Source organism: Oncorhynchus keta, unplaced genomic scaffold (assembly GCF_023373465.1).
Source record: "Oncorhynchus keta strain PuntledgeMale-10-30-2019 unplaced genomic scaffold, Oket_V2 Un_contig_27052_pilon_pilon, whole genome shotgun sequence".
NCBI lineage: Eukaryota > Metazoa > Chordata > Actinopteri > Salmoniformes > Salmonidae > Oncorhynchus > Oncorhynchus keta.
This window is the reverse complement of record NW_026285310.1, coordinates 11,754-33,954: the sequence shown is the minus strand read 5'-3', so window position 1 is coordinate 33,954 and position 22,201 is coordinate 11,754. Positions and strand designations below refer to the sequence as shown.

At 40.9% G+C, this 22,201-nt stretch overlaps 1 protein-coding gene across 3 annotated transcripts in view; it reads left to right on the top strand.

The window, feature by feature from the left end:
* The first annotated feature begins 1,932 nt into the window (after positions 1-1,932).
* The window catches only part of LOC127922771 (gastrula zinc finger protein XlCGF17.1-like), a 29,882-nt gene continuing 9,613 nt past the window's right edge, over positions 1,933-22,201 (top strand). The window contains exons 1-4 of one of the 3 annotated variants that reach the window (XM_052506628.1): positions 1,933-2,016; positions 3,736-3,982; positions 4,281-4,398; positions 17,303-21,234. In XM_052506628.1, coding sequence (XP_052362588.1) covers positions 4,341-4,398; positions 17,303-18,786 — 1,542 coding nt within the window. In that variant the 5' untranslated portion in view covers positions 1,933-2,016; positions 3,736-3,982; positions 4,281-4,340 and the 3' untranslated portion in view covers positions 18,787-21,234. Of the gene's footprint in view, positions 2,017-3,735; positions 3,983-4,280; positions 4,399-17,302 lie in introns of those variants that run through there. The other 2 variants (XM_052506626.1, XM_052506627.1) reach the window with 2 other exon arrangements.

Genomic DNA, 22,201 nt, shown 5'->3' with positions numbered 1-22,201 from the left:
GGCTAGTTCAGAACAAGTTCTCATTTACATGGATGCAGCCTAGTTTAACTTCAACTCTTTTTTATGGCCTTGGTTAATCAGATAGGGCCTCATTTACACCCTGTGGTTTCCTCAAACACCATCCCAACTTTCCACTCGGACACATTATTACTCTAGTTCCCTACCTTGGGCCTCTAGTTACTATACTACATGCGCCTCTGCTTCCAGTATCATTATCTCTGTTCTTCCTATGTCTTTCCACTACAGACCATTCAAATACTTGGCCCTCATCCTCCCAATCCATGTCATCAGAACTGTCCCCCACATTGATCGCATTCCAGCACAGCTGTTGCTTCTCACTCTCTCTCCATTTCCATTGTTTCAGGGGTGTCAAACTCATTCCATTGAGGGCCGAGTCTCAGCGGGTTTTATTTTTTCCTTTCAATTAAAACATAGACAATCAGTTGAGGTGAGTTCCTCACTAATTAGTGACCTTAATTAATTAATCAAGTACAAGGGTGGAGCGAAAACCCGCAGACACTTGGTCCTCGTGTCGCCATTTCACCACGAGCAAACTCCTAGAACGACGACCAAAACCGCTGAAGCCGCCATTTGACCAGCCTCGTCCGAACCATCCCGATCTCGCGAGCTTACATGAACGAACAAGAGTATGTAAACTCGCGAGATCAGGATGGTTTGGACGAGGCTATTTACCAGCTCATAAACATAATTTTACACAAAACCAAGAACATGTAAAAAACGAACTCAAATAAGTGGACTTTGACGAAATGATGTACATACACTCAGACAAACCCAAAGTCTAGTGACTTGAAAAATCATCGTTTTAAATCACGTTCTTCACTCACTCAGTTTGACCCCAAAATAACACGTACAATTAAAACCTTTATCAAACGTGATAATACCTTGACGGATTTGTTACCTAGCATGTTATATATTCTTTCGAGATTAGAAAGGTTAAACATGCTATTACATACCTACAATAATACATTTGAAACGGACACAACCACTATCGACATAACAACACAGTTCTGTGGTTTTCTACCCGGAACTTCCTGTTCCCAACTACGACATGTGCAACAGCGTCATCTTCTCCTCTGGTGTACTGACGTTTACACAAATATATATATGTTGCTATGTTGTTCAGGAACGTGTCAAGACCTGACCCTCAGAGCCTACCTTCTGTTGACCCTGTTGACTCATCAGTAGGAAAGATTTGTTTCACTTTTGGTCCATTCAACAACAGAGCGATACGATCCTTGTTTCAGCAGGATGTTGTATCTATGTACCTTATGTCGTGCCTTATTGGAATGGGTTTATTGATAATATCTTTTAGAAAAAAGTTTCCTTTAAAATTATTCATAAATATTATCCTGCCAACCACAATATGAAGAAGTTTAAGGAAAACATCATCTCAAATTGCTCCTTTTGTAATGACCACCCAGAAACAGTGTTGCATCTTTTTTGGCATTGTATGCATGTAAGAAAACTGTGGCAAGACATCAGTAGGTTTATAATTGAACACATTTATGAAGATTTTACAATATTGTGGATAGATGTACTGTTTGGATTCTTTACATACAATAGAAATAAGCTGAAACATTTTTCTGTAATTAATTGAATTATTCTTTTGGCCAAATTTCATATACACAAATGTAAATTTACAAACAGAAAACCACATTTTCGTACCCTGCAAAAGGAAATGTAACTGTATTTTAAGACGGTTAAATGCTCTACTAACAAAAAAGCTGTTAGAATTGTAAGTATATGCATGTCCCTTATGGTACTTGTGTAATTGTAAAGTGATATTGTACCCCTAGCTCGATTGTCTATTGTTTATAATCTATGTATGCTCGTGTTCCCTCATGTGCTTTATGTATTGATTTGATATAAAAAATAATAATAATAAAAAATAAAATAAAAATGTCGTAGTGGGGAACAGGAAGTTCCGGGTCGAAACGACAGAACTGTGCTGTTGTTTCGATAGTGGTTGTGTCCGTTTCAAATGTATCATTGTAGGTATGTAATAGCATGTTTAAACTTGCTAATGTAGAGATAATATATAATACGATAGGTAACAAATCAGTCAAGGTATTATCACGTTTGGTAAAGGTTTTAATTGTATGTGTTATTTTGGGGTCAAACTGAGTGAGTGAAGAACGTGTAAAAAAATATTTTACAAGTCGCATAACTAGACTTTGGGTTTATCTGAGTGTATGTACATATTTTGAAACTGGATCAGCAACGGTGAATCATCACAGTATGTTTAAGTGCCAAAGAATTGGACATGTAGGTGTTGAGTGAAAAGATGTGCCAAGTGTGGTGGGGAACTTGATTACGCTGGATGTTGGAGCAATGTGACAGTTAAGTGTTGCAATTGTGTGGAGGACAAAGAGCAGCATTTGGAGGATTCCAGGTGCAGAGAGATGCTCAGATATATAGAATCTGTCATGATGTATCATATGCAGAGGCTGTAAGACAGACTGGTGGAACTACATTGCAGACTGATGGAGCTTCCATGGCTGGTCCCGTAATAAGAGGACCTACTGTCAGACTGATGGAGCTTCCATGGCTGGTCCCGTAGTAAGAGGACCTACTGTCAGACTGATGGAGCTTCCATGGCTGGTCCCGTAGTAAGAGGACCTACTGTCAGAACTGGTCTTTCTACTAGTCCTGACATGGTTTCGAGGCCTGTTCAGAAATCTTGTGCCCATAAATATGCTGTGACAAAGGATTCTTTAATAGTGAATACAATTTACTTCATAGCATTCATTGGTTAGCTTATCAACATCTTGGATTGTGTAAAGCAGAAATACCAGGTTTAAAGTTATCTTGTAAACTGCAGCAGAGTTTTTGGGGGTAACAGATGTTACTGTCGGTATGGTTTTTCATAAACTGGATAACCTGGGGGTGGATTGTCTCAGCATGTTATAGACCCCAATGTTTGTAAACACAGAAAGGGATCCATTGATATAGTTTATTGGGGGTGTGGGAGGGTTTTTGGGGAAGGGGAGGGTGTGGTAGAAGTTAATAGGGATTTCTTGGTTTATTTTCTTAGTACTGAATTAGACAGACATGGACCTTAAAGGTTTGTTTGTGGACCTCCATGATACCATAGGAGGTCTGCATCAACGGACTTCAGTGCAGGTAGTGCCTCATCAGAGAGAGAACATTTCAGTTGCTCTACAGTTTTGAAGCTGAATGTAATGATTATCAGTTCTTTACATGTGTACTAATATTCAGACACATTCAGTTGTTTTTATATTTATCTATAATTCAGGGTTTTCACACGGGGCTTCAAGTAAATTAATATTAGTGCCTGAAAAAGTCCTTGAATTTGACTTGCCACTGTGCGACCCCTGATAATTCTTAATATGGTGTGAATGGGAAATACAATTGGTTTTTGTGAGTGAAATAATACAGTGAAGACAAGGTTATTCATAAAATAGTACATAGTGCTGCCTGAAACATACTGTGATCTTGTACTAAATGGTTTTTGAGTCATTTATGCATTTATGTGAATTTAGGAAATCTACGATAGATTAAGTGCACTTATGTTGTGCAATTTAAAATGTGTACTTTGTGTCTAACGTGAATGAATGTTTTGTCAGGGATTATCTACCTGATCTACTGAAATTAGATAATTGAACAAGAAAAACAAGAAAATATTTTTACAGAATAAAGTGCCAGAACTGTCAAGAAAATAACTTTTGTGTCCGTTTGTCTTTATTACTACAGACCGACTCAGATTAAGTCTGAGGCCGTTTAACGTCAACAGTGAGGACAAACCCAGCCTGCCTCTCTCCTTCCACACTGAGTAGAAACCTACAGTCACTGGGTCCTGATTGTGACAGTGGAGCCCAGTTTGCTCTGCAGGATCCAGAGATGGCATCAGTGAAGCTGGAAGACTGCAGTCAAACACTGGAGCTGAATGTCATCATTAAAGATGAAGAGGAGGAGAACATTAGGACAACTGTTAGTCATGGTAAGAGCTGGTTCTATCTATAAATTATCTTCATATATTAGACCTCCATAAGTTATGACCAGTCTATTGCTAGGTTGAAATCTGTAATTCTGACATCACACATCCCTGAACAACTCAAGACTTCCCAGCGAAGCAAAAACTATTTAAACTTGTAACGCCTGCCTTTGCCCACACATTGTCTCAAGAACGTTGAAAATGTTTAATACCCTCAATCACCAAGTTAGGCATACCTCATTTCAAAATAGGCCATGGCATCATCACTGTCAATATTGAATTATAATTCTTCACGTTTTACCAGTAAAAAGACCAAGCTGCGTCTGCATGCCAATCGTTTGATCTCAATCAATTTCATGGGAATATGCATTTATCTACTTCCGGGTTGGAGCGAGCGGTCACATTCGCACTTCGGTCCGCAGGTAGTATTACTTTTCATTACATTTCATTATAGTACAACGGTTTGATTTGTCTAATCTTAGCAATTTCTTCTTAGCTAGCTACATAGCCGTCTTTGTATCAAAGATAATTGCGTAATTATCGTATTTCGTCGTCCTAACGTAGTCTACTGCCCAGCAGCTAGCCAGCTAGCTAACGTCCACCGTCTACCGAATAGCAGCACTGTAGAAACTATTACACTCAACTGAACGACTTGATTAGTGTAGTGTTAGCTAGCTACATAGTTGTCTTTGCTGTCTTCGTATCCAAGATAATTGTGTAGTTTAGAGTGTGTAGTCTTAGAGTGATTATCTTAATTTACAGAGGTTAGCTAGCCAGCTATTTGTCGTCCTTAACGTAGGAGCTACAGCTAGCCAACAGCTAGCCAACGTCTACCGAATATAACTTCCCACTCAACAACCCGGTCGCATTCCGCTTCGCTCCACAGGTAGTATCACATTTTCATTTCATTTCATTACAGCACAACGGTTTGATTTGTTTGATCGCAGCTAGCTACATAGCTAGCTACATAGCCGTCTTTGTATCAAAGATAATTGTGTAGTCTAGAGCGATTTTCTAGGTTAGCTAGCCAGCTATTGTCGTTCTTTTAACGCAACGTAACGTAATCAACACTGCTAGCTAGCCAGCTAGCCCCCGAATAGCTGCACTGTAGAAACTATTACACTCAACGGAACGACTTGATTAGTGTAGTGTCAACAACGCAGCCACTGCCAGCTAGCCTACTTCAGCAGTACTGTATCATTTTAATAATTTTAGTCAATAAGATTCTTGCTACGTAAGCTTAACTTTCTGAACATTCGAGACGTGTAGTCCACTTGTCATTCCAATCTCCTTGCATTAGCGTAGCCTCTTCTGTAGCCTGTCAACTATGTGTCTGTCTATCCCTGTTCTCTCCTCTCTGCACAGACCATACAAACGCTCCACACCGCGTGGCCGCGGCCACCCTAATCTGGTGGTCCCAGCGCGCACGACCCACGTGGAGTTCCAGGTCTCCGGTAGCCTCTGGAACTGCCGATCTGCGGCCAACAAGGCAGAGTTCATCTCAGCCTATGCCTCCCTCCAGTCCCTCGACTTCTTGGCACTGACGGAAACATGGATCACCACAGATAACACTGCTACTCCTACTGCTCTCTCTTCGTCCGCCCACATGTTCTCGCACACCCCGAGAGCTTCTGGTCAGCGGGGTGGTGGCACCGGGATCCTCATCTCTCCCAAGTGGTCATTCTCTCCTTCTCCCCTTACCCATCTGTCTATCGCCTCCTTTGAATTCCATGCTGTCACAGTTACCAGCCCTTTCAAGCTTAACATCCTTATCATTTATCGCCCTCCAGGTTCCCTCGGAGAGTTCATCAATGAGCTTGATGCCTTGATAAGCTCCTTTCCTGAGGACGGCTCACCTCTCACAGTTCTGGGCGACTTTAACCTCCCCACGTCTACCTTTGACTCATTCCTCTCTGCCTCCTTCTTTCCACTCCTCTCCTCTTTTGACCTCACCCTCTCACCTTCCCCCCTACTCACAAGGCAAGCAATACGCTCGACCTTATCTTTACTAGATGCTGTTCTTCCACTAACCTCATTGCAACTCCCCTCCAAGTCTCCGACCACTACCTTGTATCCTTTTCCCTCTCGCTCTCATCCAACACTTCCCACACTGCCCCTCTCATGGTATCCAACACACTCCATCCTTCATCTCTTCCCTCAAACCTCCAACACTCATTCTGCAACATCCTTTGACTCTCTATCCCCTATCCTCCAGGCCGGCTCGGTCCTCCCCTCCCGCACCGTGGCTCGACGACTCATTGCGAGCTCACAGAACAGGGCTCCGGGCAGCCGAGCGGAAATGAGGAAAACTCACCTCCCTGCGGACCTGGCATCCTTTCACTCCCTCCTCTCTACATTTTCCTCCTCTGTCTCTGCTGCTAAAGCCACTTTCTACCACTCTAAATTCCAAGCATCTGCCTCTAACCCTAGGAAGCTCTTTGCCACCTTCTCCTCCCTCCTTAATCCTCCTCCCCCCCCCCTCCTCCCTCTCTGCAGATGACTTCGTCAACCATTTTGAAAAGAAGGTCGACGACATCCGATCCTCGTTTGCTAAGTCTTTCTCCCCTCTCTCTCCAGATTAAATCTCACGTCTTGTGACGGCCGGCCGCCCAACAACCTGCCCACTTGACCCTATCCCCTCCTCTCTTCTCCAGACCATTTCCGGAGACCTTCTCCCTTACCTCACCTCGCTCATCAACTCATCCCTGACCGCTGGCTACGTCCCTTCCGTCTTCAAGAGAGCGAGAGTTGCACCCCTTCTGAAAAAACCTACACTCGATCCCTCCGATGTCAACAACTACAGACCAGTATCCCTTCTTTCTTTTCTCTCCAAAACTCTTGAACGTGCCGTCCTTGGCCAGCTCTCCCGTTATCTCTCTCAGAATGACCTTCTTGATCCAAATCAGTCAGGTTTCAAGACTAGTCATTCAACTGAGACTGCTCTTCTCTGTATCACGGAGGCGCTCCGCACTGCTAAAGCTAACTCTCTCTCCTCTGCTCTCATCCTTCTAGACCTATCGGCTGCCTTCGATACTGTGAACCATCAGATCCTCCTCTCCACCCTCTCCGAGTTGGGCATCTCCGGCGCGGCCCACGCTTGGATTGCGTCCTACCTGACAGGTCGCTCCTACCAGGTGGCGTGGCGAGAATCTGTCTCCTCACCACGCGCTCTCACCACTGGTGTCCCCCAGGGCTCTGTTCTAGGCCCTCTCCTATTCTCGCTATACACCAAGTCACTTGGCTCTGTCATAACCTCACATGGTCTCTCCTATCATTGCTATGCAGACGACACACAATTAATCTTCTCCTTTCCCCCTTCTGATGACCAGGTGGCGAATCGCATCTCTGCATGTCTGGCAGACATATCAGTGTGGATGACGGATCACCACCTCAAGCTGAACCTCGGCAAGACGGAGCTGCTCTTCCTCCCGGGAAGGACTGCCCGTTCCATGATCTCGCCATCACGGTTGACAACTCCATTGTGTCCTCCTCCCAGAGCGCTAAGAACCTTGGCGTGATCCTGGACAACACCCTGTCGTTCTCAACTAACATCAAGGCGGTGGCCCGTTCCTGTAGGTTCATGCTCTACAACATCCGCAGAGTACGACCCTGCCTCACACAGGAAGCGGCGCAGGTCCTAATCCAGGCACTTGTCATCTCCCGTCTGGATTACTGCAACTCGCTGTTGGCTGGGCTCCCTGCCTGTGCCATTAAACCCCTACAACTCATCCAGAACGCCGCAGCCCGTCTGGTGTTCAACCTTCCCAAGTTCTCTCACGTCACCCCGCTCCTCCGCTCTCTCCACTGGCTTCCAGTTGAAGCTCGCATCCGCTACAAGACCATGGTGCTTGCCTACGGAGCTGTGAGGGGAACGGCACCTCAGTACCTCCAGGCTCTGATCAGGCCCTACACCCAAACAAGGGCACTGCGTTCATCCACCTCTGGCCTGCTCGCCTCCCTACCAATGAGGAAGTACAGTTCCCGCTGTTCGCTGCTCTGGCCCCCCAATGGTGGAACAAACTCCCTCACGATGCCAGGACAGCGGAGTAAATCACCACCTTCCGGAGACACCTGAAACCCCACCTCTTTAAGGAATACCTAGGATAGGATAAGTAATCCTTCTCACCCCCCTAAAAGATTTAGATGCACTATTGTAAAGTGGCTGTTCCACTGGATGTCATAAGGTGAATGCACCAATTTGTAAGTCGCTCTGGATAAGAGCGTCTGCTAAATGACTTAAATGTAAATGTAAATCTTCTTGAAATACTGTTTGGTGAGCAAATTAGAGCAGATGGTGTTAAATTATTTTCTATAATATAATATAATATAATATATGCTATTTAGCAGACACTTTTATCCAAAGCGACTTACAGTCATGTGTGCATGAGGGTGGTCCCGGGAAACCCACTACCCTGGCGCAGATGGTGTTAAACCACCCATTTTCTACTTTCTGTATTTTGTTTTAATCAAAGCACATTCTGCCTAATGGAGCTGTTGAGTTTGGGACGATTCAGCAAACCATCCTAAAATCTCGTGAGAAAACAGGTGTTGTTTTTGTTGTAAAAGTAATTTTATGCTATAATATTTGGTGATGTGGACTGCTAATTAATCATTTGGTGATCGTCCAAGTCATTGATCTAACTTTACTAAAAAACACCATTGTGGCGGCTCATCACTTGCAGCACTACACACCTGAGTCTGCTGCACCGAACTAGTGATTGATGCTCACCTAGCCTACTCTTTTGTCTCGCGCAACATTTGGTGATGCAGAAATGAGAGAACATGTTGTTTTTATGACAATCTGGTAATATTTGGCCAAGGAAACATTTCTGGTTGGTCTCAAGGAATGTCACACAGGGAGACTTTTTAAAACGGGATTGAGAGAAGTAGCAGCTAATGCTCATGGAGAGCCTGACTATTATTATTATTTACCTTTATTTAACTAGGCAACGATTGGAGAAGTGTTGAACATAACCAGTGGACTGTCACATCCTGATGATTTATATCTGATACATATATATTTAATATTTTTATATATCAAGTTGTCGAAACATCTCAATGATGATCAATGGAAACAGGATTCACCTGATCTCAATTCAAAAGTTTGGGGTCACTTAATCTACCCATGGTGTCCGATTTAAAAAGTGATTTACAGCGAAAACACAACATTATGTTAGGTCATAGCCAAGTCAAAAAAACACAACCATTTTTCCGTTACAGTCTGTAGAAACAAGTCAAATGATGAATGCAATCAATCTTTAGGATGTTTTTAACATAAATCATCAATAAGTTTCCAACCGGAGAATTTCATTGTCTGAAGAAAAGCATTGTAACGAGAGCTAACTCTGTCGGGAGCAATTGTCATGAGACCGAGGCTCTCTGCCAGACCACTTTCTCAAAGAGCTCTCATGAGCCCCTCCTATATAGTAGAATCCTCAAACCAGTTTCTAAAGACGGTGACATCTAGTGGAAGCCCTAGGAAGTCCAACCTCATCCATATCTCACTGTGAATTCAATAGGCACTGTTTTGAAAATCTCACTTCCTGTTTGGATTTCTTCTCAGGTTTTTGCCTGCCATATGGGTTCTGTTATACTCACAGACATCATTCAAACAGTTTTATAAACTTCAGAGTGTTTTCTATCCAATACTAATACTAATATGCATATATTAGCATCTGGGGTGTTGAGTTTGGGACAGTTTTCAACTGTGCTAACATAATTGCAAAAGGGTTTTCTAATGATAAACTTAGATTAGCTAACATAACATGCCATTGGATCACAGGAGTGATGGTTGCTGATAATGGGCCTCTGTTCGCCTATGTAGATATTCCATAAGATATCATCCTTTTCCAGCTACAATAGTCATTTACTACAAAAACAATGTCTACACTGTATTTCTGATCAATTTGATGTTATTTTAATAGACAAACAATGTGCTTTTCTTTCAAAACAAGGACATTTCTAAGTGACCCCAAACTGTTGAACAGTAGTGTATATTTCATATGTTTCATAAATAAAGTTGTAGAAACATCTCAAGGATGATCAATGGAAACGGGAAGCATCTGAACTCAATTTTGAGTCTGTCTTGTTCTTCTGTTTTTTTAAAATAAATTTGCAAAAATCTCTAAACCTGTTTTAGCTTTGTCATTATGAGGGTGTGTAGATTGCTGAGGATATTTTTTTTATTTAATTTCAGAACAAGGCTGTAACATAACAAAATGTGGAAAAAGTCAAGGGGTCTGAATGCTTTCCGAGGGCACTGTCAGACCCCTTCCCATTTTGGTACGTTACAGCCTTCTTCTAAAATTGATGACATGTTTTTCCTCGTCAATCCACACACAATACCCCATAATAACATCACAATACCCCACAATAACATCACAATACCCCATAATAACATCACAATACCCCATAATAACATCACAATACCCCATAATAACATCACAATACCCCATAATAACAAAGCCAAAACAGGTTTTTAGAAATTCTTGCAAATGTAAAAAAAAAAAAAAAAGTTTTGCTTATTTATGTTTTTTAAGTTTTCAGACCCTTTGCTATGAGATGATCCTTGAGATGTTTCTACAACTTGGAGTCCACCTGTGGTAAATTCAATTGATTGGACATGATTTGGACAGGCCCACACCTGTCTATGTCAGGTCCCACAGTTGACAGTGCATGTCAGAGTTAAAACCAAGTCATGAGGTGGAAGGATTTGTCCGTCGAGCTCCGTGACAGGATTGTGTCGGCACAGATCTGGAGACCGGTACCAAAACATTTCTGCAGCATTAAAGGTCCCAAGAACACAGAGGCCTCCATTATTCTTCAATGGAAGAAGTTTGGAACCACCAAGACTCTTCCTAGAGCTGGCCACCCAGCCAAACTGAGCAATCGGGGAGAAGGGCCTTGGTCAGGGAGGTGGCCAAGAACCCGATGATCACTCTGACAGAGCTCCAGAGTTCCTCTATGGAGATAAGAGAATCTTCCAGAAGGACAATCATCTCGGCAGGACTCCACTAATCAGGCCTTTATGGTCGAGTGCCCAGACGGAAGCCACTCCTCAGTAAAAGGCACATGATAGTCCGCTTGGAGTTTGCCAAAAGGCACCTAAAGGACTCTGACCATGAGCTTGAGAGGATCTGCAGAGAAGAATGGGAGAAACTCCCCAAATACAATTGTGCCAAGCTTGTAGCTTCATACCCAACAAGACTCAAGGCTGTAATCGCTGCCAAAGGTGCTTCAACTCACTATTGTGTGAAGGGTCTGAATACTTACGTAAATGTAATATTTCATGTTATTTCTAAAAACCTGTTTTTGCCCTTGTCATTGTGGGTATTGTGTGTAGACTGATGAGAATTAGAATAAGACTGTAATGTAACAAAAAGCCAAGGGGTCTGAATACCTTTTGAATGCATTGTAGATGTTATTTCATGCTGCTAAGACTTGTATGGATGACAACAGTATTGCCAGCATTTGTTTTATTCACTGGGCTATCTGGAGTGATCAGAGTGTAGACTAAAGAAGTGGAGTAGACAAACTGCCAGTGTTTTGAAGTTCTATGAAATGAGTCTGTGTAGTTACTAATCCCCTTTGTCACGAGAATTTCTATCCCAATGTTCTAACTGAACTATTTTATAACTCCATCTGTATCCTAGAGGTTGTAAGGCTCTAAGTTTTAATAAACAGAGTCCCAGCATACAAATGATCAGTTCTTTATTCAGAGAGCTCTGCCCTCTCAAGTTCAGAGCCCATCTTTTATACACACATCAGTGGAGAACCCCACCCCGCTTTAGGATGGCTGTATTGTTCCACTGTACACTTACATTGTTTATCATATTCTGCAACATGTTTCATGATTTTCTGCAAGACTAACAGTTTCTCCACTCCGGGTGGGGACAGAATGTCCTGTAAGGAACACAATGTTGTAATTCTATCCTGCCAACGCTGCACATATTACCAACTTATAGTCTTATGTGTCTAATGGATTTCACACACACTGATACAGTTTCAGGGTGAAATATTTTAGTCATTACTTTAAACACAAATTCTACTATCACCCTTGTGATGTTGAGTGGAGGATGGTATAGCTCATCATTTTCACCACTTTTCCTCTTATTAGTTTTTGACTCCTACCCAGTTTTAGAATAGTTTGATTCCCCTTCCCATACAGCCTACTGAAATGAATACATACACTACCGTTGAAAAGTTTAGGGTCACTTAGAAATGTCCTTGTTTTTGAAAGAAAAGTATGTTTTTTTTTGTCCATTAAAATAACATCAAATTGACCATTAATACAGTGGAGACGTTGTTAATGTTGTAAATGACTTGTAGCTGGAAACGGATGATTTTTTAAAATGGAATATCTACATAGGTGTACAGAGGCCCATTATCAGCAACCATCACTCCTGTGATCCAATGGCATGTTGTGTTAGCTAATACATGTTTATCATTTTAAAGGGCTAATTGATCATTACAAAACCTTTTGCAATTATGTTATAAAACGGTCCTTTTTTAGACTAGTTGAGTATCTGGGTCATTTGTCGGTTTGATTACAGGCTCAAAATGGCCAGAAACAAAGACCTTTCTTCTGAAAGTCGTCAGTCTATTCTTGTTCTGAGAAATGAAGGCTATTCCATGTGAGAAATTTCCAAGAAACTGAAGATCTCGTGCAGTTCTGTGTACTACTCCCTTCACAGAACAGTGCAAACTGGCTCTAACCAGAATAGAAAGAGGAGTGGGAGGCCCCTGTGCACAACTGGGCAAGAGGACAAGTATTTTAGAGTGTCTAGAGAAACAGACGTCTCACAAGTCCTCAACTGGCAGCTTCATTAAATAGTACCCGCAAAACACCAGTCTCAATGTCAACAGTGAAGAGGCGACTCCGGGATGCTTGCCTTCTAGACACTATTCTGGTTAGAGACTGTTTGCGCTGTTCTGTGAAGAGAATAGTCATTTACAATATTAACAATGTCTACACTGTATTTCTGATCACTTTGAATGGACAAAAAATGTGCTATTCTTTCAAAAACATGGACATTTGTAACTTTAGAATTTATTCATTTATTTCACCACTAATCGTAGTGTATTTAAAAATAAAATAATGTTTAACCTTTATCTAACTTTCTTAGCATACTGGTTATTGTCCGGAATTTCCGATGACTGACGTGCCCAAAGTAAACTGCCCAGAAGCTAGGATATGCATATACTTGATAGCATTGGATAGAAAACACTCTGAAGTTTCTAAAACTGTAAAAATAATGTATGTGGGTATAACAGAATTGATATGGCAGGCAAAAACCTTGAGGAAAATCCATCCGGAATATTTATTTTTTGAGGTCACCGGTTTTTTCAATGCTTGCCTATGGGATTTACAAATAGATAGGACCCAGATTGCAGTTCCTATGGCTTCCACTAGATGTCAACAGTCTTTAGAAAGGGTTTCATGCTTGTTTTTTGAAAAATTTGTATTTGTAGTTTTTCCAAGATGTCCCCCATTTCGAAAAGTAGTCGTTGCGCGCATCAACGAGAGTGCGCTCTTCTTATTTATCTTTGCTATTGAACACACTATTCTCCATCTTAAATATTATTGTTTATTTACATATTAGAATACCTGAAGATTAATTAGAAACGTCGTTTGACTTTTTTGGACGATCTTTACCGGTAACCTTTAGGATTCGTTTGTGTGCATGTTGAACGAGTGACCTACTGAACCAAGCGCGCCATCTAAACTGATATTTTTGGGATATAATGAAGGACAGTATCGAACAAAACGACCATTCATTGTGTAGCTGGGGCCCTTGGGATTGCAATCAGAGGAAGATCTTCAAAGGTAAGTGATTTATTTAATTGCTGTCTGTGATTTTGTGACACCTGTGCTGGTTGAAAAAGTATTTTGATGTGGGGTGCTGTCCTCAGATAATCGCATGGTATGCTTTCTCCGTAAATCCTTTTTCAAATTTGACAACGCAGTTGGATTAATAAGAAGCTTTTAAATTATGTAAGACACTTATATTTTCATGAATTTTTAATATTCCCATTTTTTATTTTGAATTTCGCGCTCTGCAATTTCACCGGATGTTGTCGTCGGTGTCCTGCTAGCGTTTGGATATAGGCAAGTCAGTTAAGAACAATTTCTTATTTTCAATGACGGCCTCGGAACATTGGGTTAACTGCCTTGTTCAGGGGCAGAACAACAGATTTTTACCTTGTCAGCTCGGGGATTCAATCTTGCAACCTTTCGGTTGCTCAAACCACTCTGCTCTGTCCCCCGGTATGGCCAGAAGAGGACTGGTCACCACTCTGAGCCTGGTTCCTCTCTCGGTTTCTTCCTGCTTTCTAGGGAGTTTTTCTGTGGCCACTGTGCTTCTACATCTGCATTGCTTGCTCTTTGGGGATTTTAGGCTGGGTTTCTGTTAACCTCTCTGGGACCGTTTGGGACGCAAGCGTCACACCTTTCAACTGCCAGTGAAACTGCAGGGTGCCAAATTCATAACAACAGAAATCCCATAATTAATATTCCTCAAACATACAAGTATTTTACACCACTTTAAAGATAAAATTCTCGTTAATCCAACCACAGTGTCCGATTTCAAAAACGCTTTTCGGCAAAAGCAGAACCTATCGTTATGTTAGGTCAGAGCCAAGTCACAGAAAGCATTCAGCCATTTTCCAACCAAAGAGTGGAGTCACAAAAAGCAGAAATATCGATAAAATTAATCACTTACCTTTGATGATCTTCATCAGATGACACTCCTAGGACATCATGTTACACAATACATGTATGTTTTGTTCGGTAAAGTTCATATTTATATCCAAAAATCTGAGTTTACATAGAGCGTTACGTTCAGTAGTTCCAAAACATCCAGAGATTTTTGCAGAAAGCCACATCAATTACAGAAATGCTCATAATAAATGTTGATGAAAATACAATAATTATGCACGGAATTATAGATACACTTCTCCTTAATGCAACCGCTGTGTCCGATTTAAAAAAAACTTTACCAAAAAAGCATAATCTGAGTACGGCGCTCAGACAACAAAATCAAGCCAAACAAATGTCCGCCATGTTGGAGTCGAGAGATGTCAGAATAACATGATAAATATTCACTTACCTTTGATCTTCATCAGAATGCACTCCCAGGAATCCCAGGTCCATAATAAGTGCTTGTTCTGTTTGATAATGTACATCATTTATTTCAAAATAGCTCCTTTTGTTGGTGCGTTCAGTACACAATCTAAACTCACCAAGCGCGTTCACTAGTTTCAGACGAAAAGTCAAAAAAAGTTCTGTTACAGTCCGTAGCAACATGTCAAACGATGTTTAGAATCAATCTTTAGGGCGTTTTTAACATAAATCTTCATTAATGTTCCAACCGGACAATTCCTTTGTCTGTACAAATGAAGTGGAACGTAGCTACCTTTCACGTGAGCGCGCCAGACCGAGGCTGTGGCACTCTGCCAGACCACTCACTCATAGAGCCCTTATGAGCCCCTCCTTTAGAGTAGAATCCTCAAAACAGGTTCTAAATACTGTTGACATCTAGTGGAAGCCTTGGGAAGTTAAAAATAACTAACATCACACGGTATCTTCAATAGGAGCTGAGTTGAATAACTACAAACCTCAGATTTCCCACTTCCTGGTAGGATTTTTTTCTCAGGATTTTACCTGCCATATGAGTTCTGTTATACTCACAGACATCATTCAAACAGTTTTAGAAACTTCAGAGTGTTTTCTATCCAAATGTTCTATTTATATGCATATTCTAGCTTTTTTGGCTGAGTAGCAGGCAGCTTAATTTGGGCACGTTTTTCATCCAAGCTACCCAATACTGCCCCCTACCCCAAAGAAGTAAACTTCACTAGGGTAGGGGGCAGCATTTGGAATTTTGGATGAAAAGCATGCCCAAATTAAACTGCCTGCTACTTGGGCCCATAAGCTAGGATATGCATATAATTAGTCGATTTGGATAGAAAACACTGTTAAAATAATGTTAAAATAATGTCTGAGTATAACAGAACTGATATGGCAGGCGAAAACCAGAGAAAATCCAACCAGGAAGTACTATTATTTTGAAAGGCTGTTTTTCCATTGAAAGCCTATCCACCATACAAAGACCCAGTGGAAATATGTCTTCCTCAACATGTGACCAGTCTTTAGGCATTGTTTCAGATCTCTATGGCTTCCTCAACATGTGACCAGTCTTTAGGCATTGTTTCAGGCTTTTACTCTGAAAAATGAGGGAGATACACCGCTTTCAATGAGAGGACAGTGGAAATTTCCATCCATATGAGCCAGACACATGATCGAGAGCGCACATTTCTTGTTTACCTTTTTCCATTGACGAAGCTTTTGTCCGGTTGAAATATTATTGATTATTTATGACAAAAGCAACCTGAAGATTGATTTTAAACATCGTTTGACATGTTTCTACCATCTTTTATTGTACTTTATGACTTTTCGAGAGTGCGCTTTGGATTTCTGAACTAAACGCACCAACAAAACGGAGGTATTTGGACATAAAGATGAACTTTATCGAAGAAAACAAACATTTGTTGTCTAACATGGAGACCTGGGAGTGCCACCAGATGAAGATCATCAAAGGTAAGTGATTCATTTTAATGCTATTTCTGACTTTTGTGAAGCTCTCCTTGGTTGGAAAATGGCTGTATGGGTTTCTGTGTCTAGTCGCTGACCTAACATAATCTCAGTGTGCTTTCGCCGTAAAGCCTTTTTGAAATCTGACACAGCGGTTGCATTAAGAGGAAGTTTATCTGTATTCGTATGTTTAACACTTGTATCTTTTATCAATGTTTATGATGAGTATTTCTGATGTGGCTCTCTTTACTTTCACCGGATGTTTGTTTGAGAAAATGCATTTCTGAACACAACACACCAATTTCAAATGGGGTTTTTGGACATAAAGATGAACTTTATCGAACAAAACACACATTTATTGTGTAACATGAAGTCCTGTGAGTGCCATCTGATGAAGATCATCAAATGTTAGTGATTCATTTAATCGCTACTTCTGACTTTTATGAGACCTCTCCTTGGCTGGAAAATGACTGTATGGTTTTCTGTGACTAGGTGCTGACCTAACATAATCGTTTGGTGTGCTTTCGCCGTAAAGCCTATTTGAAATCGAACACTGTGGCTGGATTTACAAGAAGTTTATCTTTAAAATGGTGTAAAATAATTTTAATTATGGGATTTGAACCAGACAGGTTAAGCACTTTGTGACAACTACTGATGTAAAAAGTGCTTCATAAAATACATTTGATTAACATGTATATCACACCAACTGACTGTTTTTTCTGATGTTCACACAGGATACCATGTTGAGACATTCTCCACATCCAGAGAGCAACAGCAGGAAGATCAGAGAGCTAAGAGGTCTCATCACTGCCCACATTGTGAAGAGATTTTCCCATTTCTATCAAAGCTAAGAATACACCTAAAAATACACACAGGAGAGAAGCCTTACTCCTGCTCTGACTGTGGGGCGAGTTTCTCTCAGCTGATCACCTTAAAAACACACCAACGTATACACACAGGAGTGAAGCCTTATTCCTGCTCTGACTGTGGAAAATGTTTTAAAACATCAAATGAGCTAAAACGTCATCAGACAACACACACAGGAGAGAAGCCTTTCTTCTGCCCTGACTGTGGGACTAGTTTCTCTCAGCTTTCCCACTTGAAATCACATGAACGTATACATACAGGGGAGAAGCCATACTCTTGCTCTGACTGTGGGAAATGTTTCAAAACATTATATGAGCTAAAAGTTCATCAGAGAATACACACAGGAGAGAAGCCTTACGTCTGCTCTGACTGTGGAAAAGGCTTCACAACATCAACTGATCTAAAAGTTCATCAGAGAACACACACTGGAGAGAAGCCTTACTCCTGCTCTGACTGTGGAAAAGGCTTCACAACATCAACTGATCTAAAAGTTCATCAGAGAACACACACTGGAGAGAAGCCTTACTCCTGCTCTGACTGTGGAAAAGGCTTCACAAAGTCAACTTATCTAAAAGTTCATCAGAGAACACACACAGGAGAAAAGCCTTACTCCTGTTCTGACTGTGGGGAGAGATTCTCTCAAATGAGCAGCTTAAAAGCACACAAACAAGTACATACTGGAGAGAAGCCTTACTCCTGCTCTGAGTGTGGGGCGAGTTTCTCTCGACTGGACACCTTAAAAACACACCAACGTATCCATACAGGAGAAAAGCCTTACTTCTGCCCTGAATGTGGGAAGAGTTTCTCCCTATCGAGTACCTTGAAATCACATGAACGTATACATACAGGAGAGAAGCCTTACTCCTGCTCTGACTGTGGGGTGAGTTTCTCTCGACTGGATACCTTAAAAACACACCAACATATCCATACAGGAGAAAAGCCTTACTTCTGCCCTGAATGTGGGGAGAGATTCTCTCAAAAGACCACCTTAAAAGCACACCAATTAATACATACAGGAGAGAAGCCTTACTTCTGCTCTGATTGTGGGAAGAGTTTCTCCCTGTCGACTACCTTGAAATCACATGAACGTATACATACAGGAGAGAAGCCTTACTCCTGCTCTGACTGTGGAAAACGTTTCTCCCGATCGGGTACCTTGAAATCACATGAACGTATACATACAGGAGAGAAGCCTTACTACTGCTCTTTCTGTGGAAAACGTTTCTCCCGATCGGATACCTTGAAATCACATGAACGTATACATACAGGAGAGAAGCCTTACTTCTGCTCTGACTGTGGGAAGAGTTTCTCTCACCAGAGCAACTTAAAAACACACCAACGTATACATTAACTTCATGTGGGTACCTGGGACGGTTGTGTCCCACCTCGTCAACATCCGGTGAAATTGCAGAGTGACCAATTCAAATTTAATTACTCTAAATATTTACATTTCATGAAATCACAAGTGTAATACATCAAAATAGAGCTTAACTTGTTAATCTAGCCGCCATGTCAGATTTCAAAAAGGCTTTAAGGCGAAAGCAAACCATGCGATTATCTGAGGACGGCGCTCAGCACACAAAACATTACATACAGTTACCAGCCAAGTAGACTAGTCACGAAAGTCAGAAATATGATGATCTTCATATGGTTGCACTCACAACACTCCCAGTTACACAATAAATGTTCATTTTGTTCGATAAAGTCCCTCTTTATATCTTGAAACCTCCATTTTGTTGGCATATTTTGTTCTGTAATCCAATGGCTCAAATGCGGTCACAAGAGGCAGACGAAAATTCCAAATAGTATCCGTAAAGTTTGTAGAAACATGTCAAACTTTGTTTATAATCAATCCTCAGGTTGTTTTTAGCCTAAATAATAGATTATATTTAAACTGGAAACAGCCTCATCAATATAAAAGAAAAACAAGAAAGGTGCACTCTGCAGGACCCAGCTCTGGGGACATCCCACTATCCACTGACTCAATGTGGTCATTCTCCCTCATTTTTCAGAATACAAGCCTGAAACAATGTCTAAAGACTGTTCACATCTAGTGTTAGCCATAGGGAACGGAATCTGGGTCTTATCCCTTTAAATGGTGGATAGGCTTTCATTGGAAAAACAGCCATTTCAAAATAATGGCACTTCCTGGATGAATTTTCCTCATGTTTTTGCCTGCCTTTTCAGTTCTGTTATACTCACAGACAATATTTTTAAGTTTTAGAAACTTGAGTGTTGTCTTTCCAATTCTACTAATTGTATGCATTTCCTAGCTTCTGGTCCTGAGTAGCAGGCAGTTTACTTTGGGAACGCTTTTAATCCGGAGGTGAAAATAGTGACCCCTACCCTAGTGAGGTTAAGGAGAAAAGCCTCATCGGTTCTCTGACCAGCTAAGAATAAAGTCACTCCATCACTTAATTCTCATCTCATAAAAGAAGTTGTAATTTGATCAAATGAAGAAAGCATAGAACACTGTAGAACACTGTAATCCTATTGGTTCTCACTGTGAGAGAACTGTGCAGAGGAAAGGGAGCGTTATAGAATTTTAGCCTCTCTTTACTTTGCACCTTGTCAGTTTTGGTGTGTTTTGTTGGCTTCTACTGTAAAGATTTGCACTTGGTGTTGAATACCCTCTGTTATTCTTCTCATTTTGAAAACAAACACTAGTCTGCCAATTGACTGGGTGGTACTGCTTCCCTCTCAGCCTGGTCTGTCTCTGTCTGTAGGGAGAGTTTCAACTGGGCAGCTTAAAAACACACCAACGTTTACATGTAGGAGAGAAGCCTTACTCCTGCTCTGTGGAAGGGTGGGCGTGTAAACTCAAACGTCATGCCAAAGGTTGAGTGTTTGAATCTCATCATGGAGGACTTTAACATTTTAGCTAATTACCAACTTGGCAACTACTTACTACTATTACTTAGCATGTTAGCTACCCTTTCTCCTAAACCCATTTAACTCTATCTTAAACCCCTCACCCCTAACCAAGCTAACGTCAGCAACAACAAATTGGAATTCGTAACATATCATACATATTACAAGTTCGTAACATATTGTATGAATAACAATGCATAAAATAACATACGAATTGTAATTCTTAACATACGATACGTCCTGCAAGTCGTATTATACTGAACAACAATCTAAACGTAACAATTTCAAAGATTTACAGTTTGTATAAGGAAATCAGTCAAATGAAATAAATGAGGCCCTAATCTATGGATTTCACATGACTGGGCAGGGGCTGTGAAATCCATACTGAATGGAGTGGCACGGATGTTTTTGTAATATATAATAAGTTTTGCCCTGAGACCAGGTTGTCCCTCTGCAGTATTCTGTGGGAAGGAGCTAGTAGACAGTTTTTTATTGAACCTTTATTTAACTAGGCAAGTCAGTTAAGAACAAATTCATATTTACAATGATGGCCTAGGAACAGTGGGTTCACTGCCTTGTTCAGAGGCAGAACAACAGACTTTTACCTTGTGTCAGCTCAGGGATTCGATCTTGCAACCTTTTGATTACTGGCCCAACGCTCTAACCACTAGGCTACCTTCCGCCCCTAACATGTATCAGATAGAGATGGTGTGATGATCACTTTTCACCACTAGTTTGGGGGGTGTTTTCCAACTTTATTTAATGTTACACAGTTTATGAAATGAATACGTGTGTTTATTAATTGTCTTTAAAACTAGATGAGTTATTTTAGTTACTGATCATGAATGTGTTTGGAAAACTGCATTGAAGCAACCATAAGCAAACTTTATTGATCTGCCAATGAAAAATAAAGTGACATGAATATGTACTGGTCAACCTCTTCTTCTATTTAGTATTCAGTTCTTCATATTAGATCTGACAGTATGAATGGTTCTTATGGTTGTATTCAGTTCTTCATATTAGATCTGACAGTATGAATGGTTCTTATGGTTGTATTCAGTTCTTCATATTAGATCTGACAGTATGAATGGTTCTTATGGTTGTATTCAGTTCTTCATATTAGATCTGACAGTATGAATGGTTCTTATGGGCTGAGTGCCTGGAGTGTTTTTGTATGACTACAGTCAGGAGTTCTCTCTGACCCTGTGATGTCACCAGCACATTAAGTACATTCATCTTAAGATAGCCAGGTGAGACAACCACATATCACAGCAAACACATTTCTCCTCATATCCGTCGTCCCCCTGACGTGTTTAATAGGAGACAGAATGCGATCGGATCATCATCTAATTGGCCTTCACATAACTCTTATAGATTTTCCCGCACGTGGACCAAATCACAGTTTACTGGAGGACAACTTATTTTTAACTAAGACAAAATAATTTATAACTGATTTTTTCTAGTATAATATAGGTTCAGGATTTTTAATTAAAGTCAGTGTCACATTATTATTATTATGATTTGTATTATTATTATTTGTATTTTGGGGGGGGGGGAGAAAAATACTCTTTAAAGACTTAGGTGTTTCAGACCATTTCGGGCAGTTGGGCAGAGACTCTGCTTCACTGACATCAGAGGGAGAAAGTGTGAAAAAAAATGATCTGTTTGCAAACAATGTTAAAAAAACATTTATAATTGAGTTATTAATTAAGCCACATTCAAAAATGGTCTCTTTCTTGTTTTCTTGAGTAAAGCAGCTCCAAAATGCAGGTGTTTCAGCCTAGATCATTGTCTTTCTGTGGAGGTAGGTTAAGCCAGCAGAAAATAGAGCGTTAGCGCTGTGATTGGCTCAGGCTCCTGTCATTCATGGGGACAATACGTCACTACCAAGTCTA